This window comes from Leptopilina heterotoma, unplaced genomic scaffold, assembly GCF_015476425.1.
Source record: "Leptopilina heterotoma isolate Lh14 unplaced genomic scaffold, ASM1547642v1 Lhet_17, whole genome shotgun sequence".
NCBI lineage: Eukaryota > Metazoa > Arthropoda > Insecta > Hymenoptera > Figitidae > Leptopilina > Leptopilina heterotoma.
This window is the reverse complement of record NW_025110886.1, coordinates 2,976,953-2,990,041: the sequence shown is the minus strand read 5'-3', so window position 1 is coordinate 2,990,041 and position 13,089 is coordinate 2,976,953. Positions and strand designations below refer to the sequence as shown.

The 13,089-nt window shown below is 26.1% G+C and overlaps 1 protein-coding gene across 1 annotated transcript in view; it reads left to right on the top strand.

The window, feature by feature from the left end:
- Positions 1-669: 669 nt before the first annotated feature.
- LOC122499573 (dnaJ homolog subfamily C member 13) overlaps positions 670-13,089 on the top strand; it is a 55,272-nt gene continuing 42,852 nt past the window's right edge. The window contains exons 1-4 of the mRNA XM_043608014.1: positions 670-814; positions 968-1,067; positions 2,601-2,868; positions 10,368-11,210. Coding sequence (XP_043463949.1) covers positions 1,000-1,067; positions 2,601-2,868; positions 10,368-11,210 — 1,179 coding nt within the window. The 5' untranslated portion in view covers positions 670-814; positions 968-999. The remainder of the gene's footprint in view (positions 815-967; positions 1,068-2,600; positions 2,869-10,367; positions 11,211-13,089) is intronic.

The window sequence follows — 13,089 nt, the reverse complement described above, 5'->3', positions numbered from 1 at the left end:
ATAACAATTATTTTAAATGTCAATTCTGTTGCATGACAATTATGTTAAATGTCAATTCTGTTGAATGACAATTTTGGTTGTAGGTTTTTGTTAAATGTTAATTCTGTTGCATGCGTCCCTTGTGTTTCTGTCGTGACGTGACCATTGTAGAACTTGCTTAATTTTCCGTGCTGACGTCACAATGCTTTCACGGACCACTCAGGCTGGAGTCCCATGGTAGCGTTTTGCGTTGCGTTTTGTAACTAGGCTATAAGTGTGAGAGAGATGAAGATATATGTTCGCTATATTTGCACTCATGGCCTAGTTACAAAACGCAACGCAAACGGTGCCATGGGACTGCGACCTCAGGGTGCGATCCCATGTGAGCAGAATACGTCGACCGAAAGCAGAAAATCATGAGAGTGAAAAGAACAACAATATCTACCTATCTCTTTTGCACTCATGATTTTCTGCTTTCGGTCGACGTATTTTGCTCACATGGGATCGCACCCTGAGGTCGCAGTCCCATGGCAGCGTTTTGCGTTGCGTCGTAATGGGAGAAAAAAAGACGCAAATATATGTTTGCTGCATTCTCTCTCATTACAACGCAACGCAAAACGCTGCCATGGGACTGCGGCCTCACAGTGTCGAATTTCGTTAGATTTGGTTAGTTTGTTACTCTATAGTCTCTATACTTCGTGCTTTACAGATTGTCAACAGCTGATAAGCTTAATACACCCACTGTTATTATGACTGCCGTTTCTAAACACTGACGAAATAAAATATATAATGTGCACCTCAAATGAGATAAATCAGTTTAATATTTTATTATCTTGTGAGTATCTCAAATTTATAATTGTGCCGAAGTAATAATCCATTCTTACTTTATTTATTGTCATATTTTCACCGATTGCATTCCCTCCCATATTTCTGTATAACAATTTATTGATACTGTTAATATTTCAAATAAAGAGTATTTTTTTCGCAGAATTTTGCTACTTAATAATAAGATATGTCATAATGACACCAATCAAGGATAATCAAGATGTGGCTTGTTTTCTTGTCACCAAGCACTCATGGAAGGGAAAGTGAGTATTTTATAATTTATAACCTCTTTGTTCTTTATTTAAATTATTCATCTTATACATTATTTTTCGACTTAACAATGAATATTTATTTATTTAATTATTAATGCGACATGTCCTTTTGTACATATAGTACTCCTAAATCTAATAATTTACACATGTAACAATATTAAAAAAAAATTTAAACTAAATCTAGGTTGGCGCTTTAAAAGTTAAAGTTTCAGTATGAAAAAAATAATTCTGATATCACTATTCTCCAAGTAAAAAACAATATTTTGGAAAATTAATCTTTTGTATCTACCAAATCTGTTTATTACAGAAAACAAAATTAATAATATATATATCAATAACAAGTATGTAATATTGAGAATGAAGAAAGTAATATAGGTACATCGAATAATACAACATTTACACAATGTTACTGGATAGAGGCTTTTCTTTGAAGACAGAAATCAAGTTTTGAATAAATGAGTTTATTATATAATATAATAATAAATGGAATATAAATTCCATATGGGTGATTCTCCTGAAACCCTTTTTATTTAATTTACCAAAAAATTAAATTATTTTTTACTTTTCTTTTCACAAATAAATGTTATAAATCTAAAAATGTAAGTTGCGCAAAATTAATTTCCAGAAATACGACCTCCAGCAACATTTTATTATCATATGTTCTAGAGGTTAAGTTTAATTAATTATAACTCTTATAACTTTTAAATTAATGATAAAAAAACTCGGTAGGAATTTTGTTTTAAATAATAAATTGTTATGTTTTAACTTATTACACTTCTTGCTTGTACACTTTATTTTTATTAAATAAATAATTTAATTTGAGGGTTAAATATTTCAAAACAATGATTAAAAAATTAAAAACAAAACGCCTATCAAATATAAAAAAGGCTTCGGAGATGAATTGATAATTTAATAGAAAAATTCTCGTTTTTTTTAATTTTAGAAATATTACAATTTTTGTAAACAATATTTTTATTTTTAATCTTCAAATATTTTTACATAGATTATATATTATGTTTGAAACGTTAAAAAATATGATATTATTTAGAAAACGAGGCTTCGGAGATGAATTTGAATTTTTACTCGCATTGATAATACTATTTTATGTAATTAATAATTTCAATAACTTTTTTTGTCTTATTTTAAACAAATATAAGTGAAAAATAATCGTTAGATTCTCAACTTTAATTTGATATATTTATAAAATATACATGCTACTTAACCAAAACTCGAGGACAAAATTAAATATGTTTTTTAAATAAGAAGAATTTTAATATAAGCATTAAAAGATTATGTAAAGATAGATAAATTTTCGTAGATTGTAAATAAATTTTTCAAAAAATTCAAACTTGAAAGAATATCAATACAAAATTAATGTAAATAATGAACCTCGTGTTGGAGACACGTGAAGAGGTGTATGCACGACATGTATATAGCATGTAAAATAAAAAATATGTTTTACAGTTTGTTTAACCTCAATGTTTAAGGAAACATGAGATTTCATTTAATTTTAATATGTTTAAGGTATAAACGAATTTTTTCAATCGGATCTATGGGAATTACCACATATAATCCTAATAATCTGGAAGTTACTAATAAATGGGAATATGCAGATTTCGTTAGTATTCAACCTACAAATCGCAATCAAGTTGGTTCTTTGGAATTCAGTATTACAATCCGCAAAGATCGTAAAGTTGAAACAATGAAATTCAGCTCGGATCATAGATCGCATTTGTTAACTGAAGCTCTAAAGTATAGATTTCAGTTTTTTGAGAAACCTAAAGAAGTATGGGTACGTATACATTTCAAAATCCAAGTTGTAATTTATATATTTTGGGATAAATCAATTACACCATCGGTCAAAATTGAGAAACCACCCAATTTCAGGTGAATAAAAAACATTTTAAAACTTAAAATTTATGAAAACAAATTTTTTTCATTTTTATTTTTTGAAAGATGATAACACTTTGAAAAGAACAAGATCTTTCAGAAGTCATTTAGCCAATATTTTATTTAAATATTTTTAATTAATAAGATTGTTTCAAATTTTTTGAATTTTTATTGTTCAAGTTTGACGACCTGCATTTTCTAAGAAAAAAATTACACGTTAATGCCTATAAATAATTCTCATTATGTAGAAAATAACCTTTAAAATAAGTTTAAGATTATTAAAAAGCGTTCATTATTTTAGAAGTTATTCAAATTTTTGTAAAACATTGAAAATGACGATTGTTTATATTTCCACAACTTCAGGAACCTCCAAGTAACAAATTGTTTAACTATTCGAGATTTTTTGACACTTTAATACCTTTTTTCATGGGCGTGTCTGTTACAGAATGAATCGATAAATATTAATTAATTAACAAAATTATTAATTAAACAAAATTTAATTATACTATTTTAAAATTTACGTTGACTGGCTCAACAAAGACAAAACTTTATCTGATTCATTCGAGAATAACTTAAGTACTCTTCGTGAAAATTCAATAAAATAATTCATTAATTTAAAATAAGGGTAGTGGATACTTTTCTTAAGTACGCTCTTATTCAGCGGCTCCGATTAGACGGTATTTATGATAAAAAATTAGGAAACAAAAGGAAAATTGTAGGGGAGAGTCTCCAGTTGTGAGACGGGTTTCATTTTTGACCCGTAAATTGTAAACGGGCAAACGAAATTGTAAATAAAATACACCGATCGAAAGGTAACAGAAATACGCAACTTTTATTAAAAGAAAGTATAGTGTTTCGATGAACTCAAAAAATTTTACGATACATTTTCCGAACACATCGCTTTTTTCAAAAAAAAAAAAATGTCTCCAGTTGTGAGACACTCATTAAAAATTGCTAAAATTTAATAAGTTTGACATAAAACGTTATGATTAGTAGAAATAATTAAATATATTAATAATATATATTATTATATACTAAATAATAATATTTATTTGCCAAAATATGACTATCAAATAAACACAATTTAATAGCTTCAACAAGAGCATTAAAATTGATTTCTTCTGAATCAATTGACTTTTTTCCACTTGACATGCCCAAAAATACTAGAAAAAAGAATCAAAACAACATTTAAATAGTATGCCTGCAAAGTAGTATTTTTTATGCTGCCCAGATGGGTGTTGACACCGTCTCACAACTGGTGATATGCTGTGTCTCACACCCAGAAATTGGCGCTATTTTGAAAAAGGAAAATTAAATTATTTTCAACCGCAGATTGGAACAATGCAATATTGCATCACAAAATATAAGGAAAACACTAAAAGAAAATGCATTACATTTACCTTTTTCAATTAATTAAATTGCAAAAAAAGTACTTTGCATTTATTGAAAAAACGCTTTTTAGTCGATTATCACACACAGTGTTGGTATTTAACAAAAACAGTTTATATATCCGCCTCGGTGTACACGAAATAGTTGGCTCATATAAAAAGAAATGTTTTTATATAAACCAATCGGCTTTTTAATATTGCATGTTAAAAAAAATTTACTGTCTCACAACTGGAGGTGTCTCACAACTGGAGACTCTCCCCTACTCGAAAAAAAAATAACACTTTTAGTATACAATTATAATGATATTAGTTTTATTCAAAATCAATTATTTTTCTTGTCGAAGTTCAACAATATTTATCAGTATTACCATATTTCTATTTAAAATCCCTTGTTATATTGAGTTAAGTTTATAATAAAAATATTATCCTTAGAAAAATATTTATGTCACTTAGAAAACATTTACTTCTCAAAAAAAAGAAATAACAATTATTATACATATAATATTCAGTTAATATTCCTTCTGACAAATCTTCTTTTTTCTTTAATTTATGTGTGTGTGTATATATTTTAGATAATAAAAATTCGACTCACCAAGTCTTATTTATCTATATTTAGATAGTCCAATTAAAACGCTGATTCAGGTGTCAAATGACCCACACCTGTGAGAACAAATTACAATTTCCTTACTTCTGAATTTCGTTTCCTATTTATTTCTCTTTTTTGTTTTATTATTCCTCAGTAATTTATTTTATGTTTAAAACATGTGATAATCCTGGATCAAAATTGTAGTTCCTTCTTTTAACTTTAATTGTATTAATCTCAAAATTTAAATTTCGGGGTCACCGAACTTAAATTTTTATTAAACCAAGAATTATTTTATTGAATTTTCACGAAGAGTACTTAAGTTATTCTCGAATGAATCAGATAAAGTTTTGTCTTTGTTGAGCCAGTCAACGTAAATTTTAAAATAGTATAATTAAATTTTGTTTAATTAATAATTTTGTTAATTAATTAATATTTATCGATTCATTCTGTAACAGTGTCAAAATGAAAAAAAAAATTTTTAGTATATTTTTGTTCAATCACACCTAGATACTAGAAATCAAAAAACTATTCTCAATAATTGAGGGGCTGGATGCTATAATGTGTTACGCGCCATTCACTTAACATGGCGCGTAACACATTATAGCATCCAGCCCCTCAATTATAATCAAATATGTACTTTAAAACGATACGATTATTTTCAAAAAATATTCGAAATTCAATTATTTTCAATATCTAGTATTTTCATAAAATTTCTCAAAAGATTTCAATTATTTAAAAGAAAATTGATAAAATTCATCCAAAATTCAATTATTTCAATAAACAAAAAAATTTCAACAGAAATTCAATTAATTTAGAATTGCATTTTCAAAAAAATTTCGAAAAAATCAATTATTTAACAAAATTTATATACAATTCTTCACAATAATTCATTGAATGGTGGCCACTGGTCGGAGAAAACCTGGAAGTCAGGAAATTTTTTAATTAGTCAGGGAAATTGTAAATATTACAAAAGGAAGAAATTTTTTTTATGAGATATCCCACTGCACACTCTGGGACAAATATTCCTTTTTTTCCTTGTCTTACACACGTTCCAATATTCGTTTTCATTAAGGCAGCTACATATTGCATTGTAAATCAATTACTTTTACAAATAATAATATTTTTCATGGAAATTCAATTATTTAAAAACATTTTTAATAAAATTATAAGCAAGAATTCAATTATTTTCATAAATAATAAAATGCTGTTTAGGAATTCAATTACACTACCGCACGGCCCAAAAACATACCAATCTTTAAATCACGATTTTTTTGTAAATACAAATGTCAGAAAATTAACAAATATACCATTCGAAAGATTATTAAATTCTACGATTAATGATACATAACTGAAAATTTTAATAATTTATACAAAGATTGCAGCAATCGACAAATTTGACAAAAAAATTTGAAAATAAAATTGTTTTGGAAATTTTTTCAACCCCTGCACATTTTTTAAAAATTGTAGAACAAATTTGAAACTTACATAAGTGTGATCATTCAAGTCTCATCTTTAATTTAAGACCAAAAGAGTTCAAAAATCTTAATCGGTTAGCGAGATATACAGTAGAGACTCCATTATCCGGATATTCGATTATCCGGACAAATTTAAAATAAAAATTTTTTTTTTAATATAAAGTTTATAAGGTCTCAAGCCGTTAATTAACTTTTATTTTAAATTTATTTACACGAAATGTTGCGTTTTAAAGTGTTTTAATTATTTTAAGAAAATGTTTATGTAAATATTTTGAAATATTTATTAATGTTGACTTTAAAAGTTTTAGTTTGTTTCAGTCTTATTTTAATACATATGCAAATAAATACATAAAATTATGAATCAAAAATTTGTTTAATTCGTACTTTACTCGATTATCCGGATTTTTGATTATCCGGACAAGTGCCAGCATCCATTAATCCGGATAATGGAGTCTCTACTGTAGTTATAAACGGCCGAGCATTTTCAGCCAAAAATCGTTCAAAATTAACTAATTCAATGCATTTGTCAAAAAACATGCTCGGACGTTTACAAATGTTAAAGAACCTTGATTATAGTTCATAATAATTGTCAAAAACAATAATAATAATTTTTAAATTCAAAATAATTTTTTACTAAAATCGACATAGATTACTTAAATAAACATAAATTTGTCTGCAAAAAAAAATTTTTTTTATAAAAAAGATCTAAAGTTATCTATTTGTTAATTAACATTGTTTGCAACAATTTAAATAAATTGTATTATACATTATTATTTGTCTGGTGGTCATACTGGACTAATTTAAATTGATTCCAATCATCTGGAATAAAAAAATAAAAAAATAAACATGATTTTTTCTAAAAATATTGTAAATTGTTAACTTTGAGTAACAAAAAAAATATAAACAATTTAAAATTCAAAAATTGGTTTAGTGGGATCTCTTAGAAATTTTATCCCCTTTAATTTAAGACCAAGCCCATGCAAATCCGATAAAATCTGTAGGTTACAGGCAATTTTGAACAGTAAATTGTAAAAAACGCCAATGTGCGCGGAGCGAGTTTAACGTCATGTAAAGCTCTACACAGCTGCAGTTTTTAATTAATAACTTTTTTTCTAATTGAGGCTCATTTTTTTTCGAAACGGTTTTAGACTCGGAGACATTTAAGGAATAGAATACAATTTTAATTTTTTTGTTAGGACGTGAAGAACATATTTGTTTATTAACATTTTATAAACAAATTATATAAAAAATTATAAAAAATAAAAAAATTTAAAAACAAAAAATATATTCAAATAGTGCAATTCAAGACAAAAAAACCCCATATTTTAATTTTAAAATCCGTCAACTGGAACTCGAGAAAAAAATTTGTTAATTTAGCAGTACTAAAAAATTCAATTGTTAATAACTTTTACAAAAAAAATTTTGTTGGCTTAATATTTTTAGGGATTCTTCTTAGCCATATTAAGCGTCAAAAAAAACTATTTTGGTTCAAAAAGAAAATTTTTTAGTTTTAGGTGATCCGTTTGAGAAATTCTGACCCAACTAAAAAATATGTTTTTATGTGATAAAAGTTATAATTTGTGAAATATCGTGATAAATAATCAATTTGTTCTTTTACTGGTGTCAATTCTTTCACTGGTGCAACTACCCTATTTTTTAAAAATTGCAGAAAAAATTTTAAACTTATATAGGTGTAATCATTCAAATCTCATCTTTAATTTAAGACCAAAAGAGTTCAAAAATCTCAATCGGTCAACGAGATATCATTATAAACGACCGAGCATTTTCAGCCAAAAACCGTTCAAAATCGACTAATTCAATGTATTTGAGGCATTTCCCGTCAGAAATATCACGATTTGCAAAGGGTCTGCCGATTTTCGCAAAACTTCGTGGGATTATAGTTCTATATAAGAGACTTCCTTCCCCCAAATTAAAAAAAAAAAATTCAAAATTGTTGAAGATACGCCATTTTGAATTTTAATATTAATTTTATAAAATTTTAAATATCTCGAAATATTGTTTATGGATTTTTATAAAATTTACACATTTTTCAGGTAAAAGTATGTACTTTAGAATGCAAATAAAGTTAATAAAAAAAAATTAATTTTTAAATAAAAAAATTTAAAAAAATATTTTTAAACAATTTTTTGTTTATTTACTCCTCTCTGAGAAAAATGTTATTAACATATTTGGATTCCTTGTGAATTCACCTTTAATTTCATAAAAAAAATTGATGGAGACTCAACTGGTTCCGGAGATATTGAATTTTTTGTAAAAAAAAGCGTCGCCGCGCCATAGCACCATACTGCACAAGTCGCGTAGTACGTTACCGCAGTCGTGCATTGCTTCTGTAACTATGACAATTTTTTACAAAAAATTCAATATCTCCGGAACCAGTTGAGTCTCCATCAATTTTTTTTTATGAAATTAAAGGTGAATTCATAAGGAATCCAAATATGTTAATAACAATTTTCTCAGAGAGGAGTAAATAAACAAAAAATTCTTTAAAAAAATTTTTTTTAATTTTTTTAATTAAAAATGAATTTTTTTTATTAACTTTATTTGCATTTTAAAGTACATACTTTTACCTGAAAAATGTGTAAATTTCATAAAAATCCATAAACAATATTTCGAGAAATTCAAAATTTTATAAAATTAATATTAAAATTCAAAATGGCGTATCTTCAACAATTTTGAATTTTTTTAAAAAAAATTTGGGGGAAAGAAGTCTCTTATATAGAACTATAATCCCACGAAGTTTTGCGAAAATCGGCAGACCCTTTGCAAATCGTGATATTTCTGACGTGAAATGCCTCATTTGTAAAAAAATATGCTCGGTCGTTTATAATGATATCTCGCTGACCGATTAAGATTTTGGAACCCTTTTGGTCTTAAATTAAATATTAGACTTGAATGATCACACCTATGTAAGTTTCAAATTTTTTCTACAATTTTTAAAAAATATGCAGGGGTTGAAAAAATTTCCAAAACAATTTTATTTTCAAATTTTTTTGTCAAATTTATCGATTGCTGCAATCTTTGTATAAATTATTAAAATTTTCAATCATGTATCATTAATCGTAGAATTTAATAATCTTTCGAATGGTATATTTGTTAATTTTCTGACATTTGTTTTTTGGCCGTGCGCGTGCAGCCGTATCGATAATTCCCAACGGTAGTGTATTTTCAAAAAAATTTAATATAATGACACACAGACATTCAATTATTGTCAAAAATTTTAATAGAATTCTTTGTAAAATTTAATTATTTTTAAAAACTTTTTGCAATTCAATGATTTTCTATATCTATTATCATATCATTTCCATACAGAATTCAATTATTTAACAAAATTTTTGTAAAAATCTTCATAAGAATTCAATTCTTTTCATGAATAATAAAAATTTCTCAGGAATTTAATTATTTAAATTAGAATTTGCATAAAATTAGTCGAAAAAAATCAATTCTTTAAAATTTTTATAAAATTCTTCGCAAGAGTTAAATTATTTTTATAAATATTTAAATTAAGTTTTTAAATATATTATAGTCCTTTTTATAATCGTTGGAGTTTTTTTTGTTGTGACCTTTGATCAAGAAATTAATAATAAATATTTAAATTCTTTGATGAATAATAAAATTCGTTGCTGGAATTTAAATTATTAGCAGGATAAGAAAGAAGTAAATATTTTTGATGGAAATTAGGAAAAAGTCAGGGAAATAAAATATAGAATGGAGTTTTTGTCAGTTTTGTGAAGTGTCGAAAACTAGTTTTTTTGGTCGTCAAGTTTAATGTTTCGATAGGTACGTTTTTACTACTTTTTTTTAGTTTGAAAGCCACTTGTTACTACTTTTTTGAAATTAATTATCGAGTGCGAAATTTGAAATTTGTTTTTACCGAAACTATTCGCATTAGATTTTTAAGACCTTGAAGTAAAGTGAAGCTTTTTGATTTCAGAAATTTTCAGCCTACAAGCATCATTGGTCGGACACAAGATTGCCAGTAGTTTTAGAAGTTACTTCTTTCAGTCTCGACCAATTGGATCCTGCAACAAATATGATTTTGGCAAGTTACTGCTACAAAGATTTTGAAGGATTGGCTTCCGTGAAAGATTATCCAAATGGTTTCGTAATAGTTTATGGTGGCTTTGGCCGCTTACATTTATTCGCATCGGAACATATGGAAGAGATTAAGAAAAAGTTACTAGAAAGCTCATCGAACAATTTGGGTATTAGCATAAAAGTCTTAAAAGAGCCGATTCAGTTGGACGATTTTGTCTCTCAAAGATTTGGCAAGTTCAGTGGAGACGAACATATAACAAGTGTCTCTGAATTTACTGTACATAAAAATTCCCCACGGCATTTAGATCCCCAAAGAAGGACACTTTGTTTATCGGACACGTGTGTTTTAGAGAGAGATCCACAAACTTATAGTATATGTACATTGAGACCATTATCAGACGTTTTTGCTCTAATTCGCGATCAGATGAATCCTCAATTATTTTCAATTCAATATGTGAATGGCCAGATTCGTAGTTATATAGCAACCGACAGAGATTCCTTACTGGCATCTTTACTTGATGGCGTTCGAGCATCAGGCAATAGAGACGTTCACATTAGAATGTTTTCCATTGCTCGTGGAAAGAGATTAGGACCTTTTAATATTCCAGTGGAGGAGGAAGTGGAAAACAATCACGTCAAGTTCCTTCAACAATTACCAGGTGGCAAAAGTTTTGCTGAAGTCTTAGAAAGGTTTAACGCAAACATTCCCTACAGTGGCCTTCGATTCATAACGCAAGAGGTATGAATTTAAAAAAAATTATTAATATACAAAAACTTGTTCTGATATTAATTAAAAGTTTTCTTACTGAATAGAATTACATAATTTCATATTTTTGGAACAACATTAACACAACTTTCTTACTGTACTTATATAAAAATTATTTTCATTCTTATAACTTTGCAGATCAAGATTTTTAGTCAGTTGAAGGTGTTATAAAACTAATAGAATTTTAAAAGATTGTTTAATCTTAAGTATATCTTTAACTCTACGTATTTTGGGGGAGTTTGATCCAGCCGAGGGTTTTCTCCAATGTGTTTTTTTTAATAACGGTCGATTCTATTTCAATTCAAACAGGCTATGTACAGTTAATTCAGAAAATCATTTTTCATTGGAAATGTATTGTTTTTCAGACAATTTTAAACGACCCGTATTTCTTTGTTTTGCAGAAAAAAATTATGTAACGAAGTTAAATCCTTAATCGTGGCTTATATGCTCTTTTAAAACCCACAAGTTAAATTAAACAATGTTGAAATTTAACAAAATGGTGGCAATTTTTCTGTAAAAATGAAAATCGAATTTTCTCAAAAACCCCAGCGTTTTTTTCTTTCAATTTTTACCAGGGTTGCCACAGGTCAGGAAATTCAGGGAAAAGTCAGGGATTTTTATGAAAAGTACTGGAAAAAATTTAATTTTTAGAATTTATAAGAAAATTCTAAATTTCGGAGTCTTTTTTGTTTGCCTCATAAACTATGAAATTGCCAAGAATTCTGATATAAAACCTTCAATTTTTTCTTTTTCTGACAATGATTTCTTTTTTAATAACTTAATTCTTGAAGAACTATCATATACAATTATTACTTAGAAATTATTCAATAAATAATTTTACTCAAAAATTTCAAAATTAATTGGATTTCAAAAGAGTTGCGTTTACAATCTTCATAAATAGATGAACTTCAAAGGTTTCAATTTAAAATTTTGGTAAATATCAATTTTTAATGAATTTTAATAGAAATTTTAAGAACAACTGATTACAAAAATTTGATTATTCTCAAAAGTGATCAACTTTTTCGCATAAATTCAATTATGTTCAAAAATTTAAAAAAATTCTCGTCAAAATTTCAATTATCTTTATAAATAATAAAATTCTTCTCCAAAATTCAATTATTTTCAAAAAATTTAATAAAATTCTTGGCAAAATTTCAATTATTTTCAAAAATTTTCCTCATTTCAATTATTTTTAATATCTACTATTTTAATAAAATTTTCCAAAAGAATTCAATTATTTAAACAAAATTTAAATAAAAATTTCACAGGAATTCAATTACTTACTGATTTTTTATAAATTTCTTCGAACCAATTCAATTATTTTTAATTTTTTAATGAAGTTTCTCGAAAGAATTCAAATATATTTTCAGAGAATTAAAAAAAATAGTTCTAAAAAATTTAATTATTTCGAAAAATTTAAAAAAAAAAAATTGTTTTAAAAATTCTATTACATAAAGAAATGTTGAACAAATTCTTCACAAGATATAGTTGAAAAATTTTTTCAATTTTAATAAAATTTTCCTATACAATTCATTTATTTTCAATACAATTCTTCTTAAGTATTCAATTATTTTCACAAATAATACATTTTTTATGGGAATTCAATTATTTAAAAAAATTTGAATAAAATTCTTCGCAAGAAATCAATTATTTTTATAAATAATAATATTTTTCTCGAAAATTCAATTATTTTTAAAAATTTTGATAAAATGCTTTATAAGTTTGAAAAATTATTTTAAAAAAATTGATCATAGAATACAATTATTATCGCAAAATATAACATTCTTTCTAGGAATACAATTATTGTCAAAAATATTTGTCAAAATCTTCGAAACAATTCAATTATTTTCGT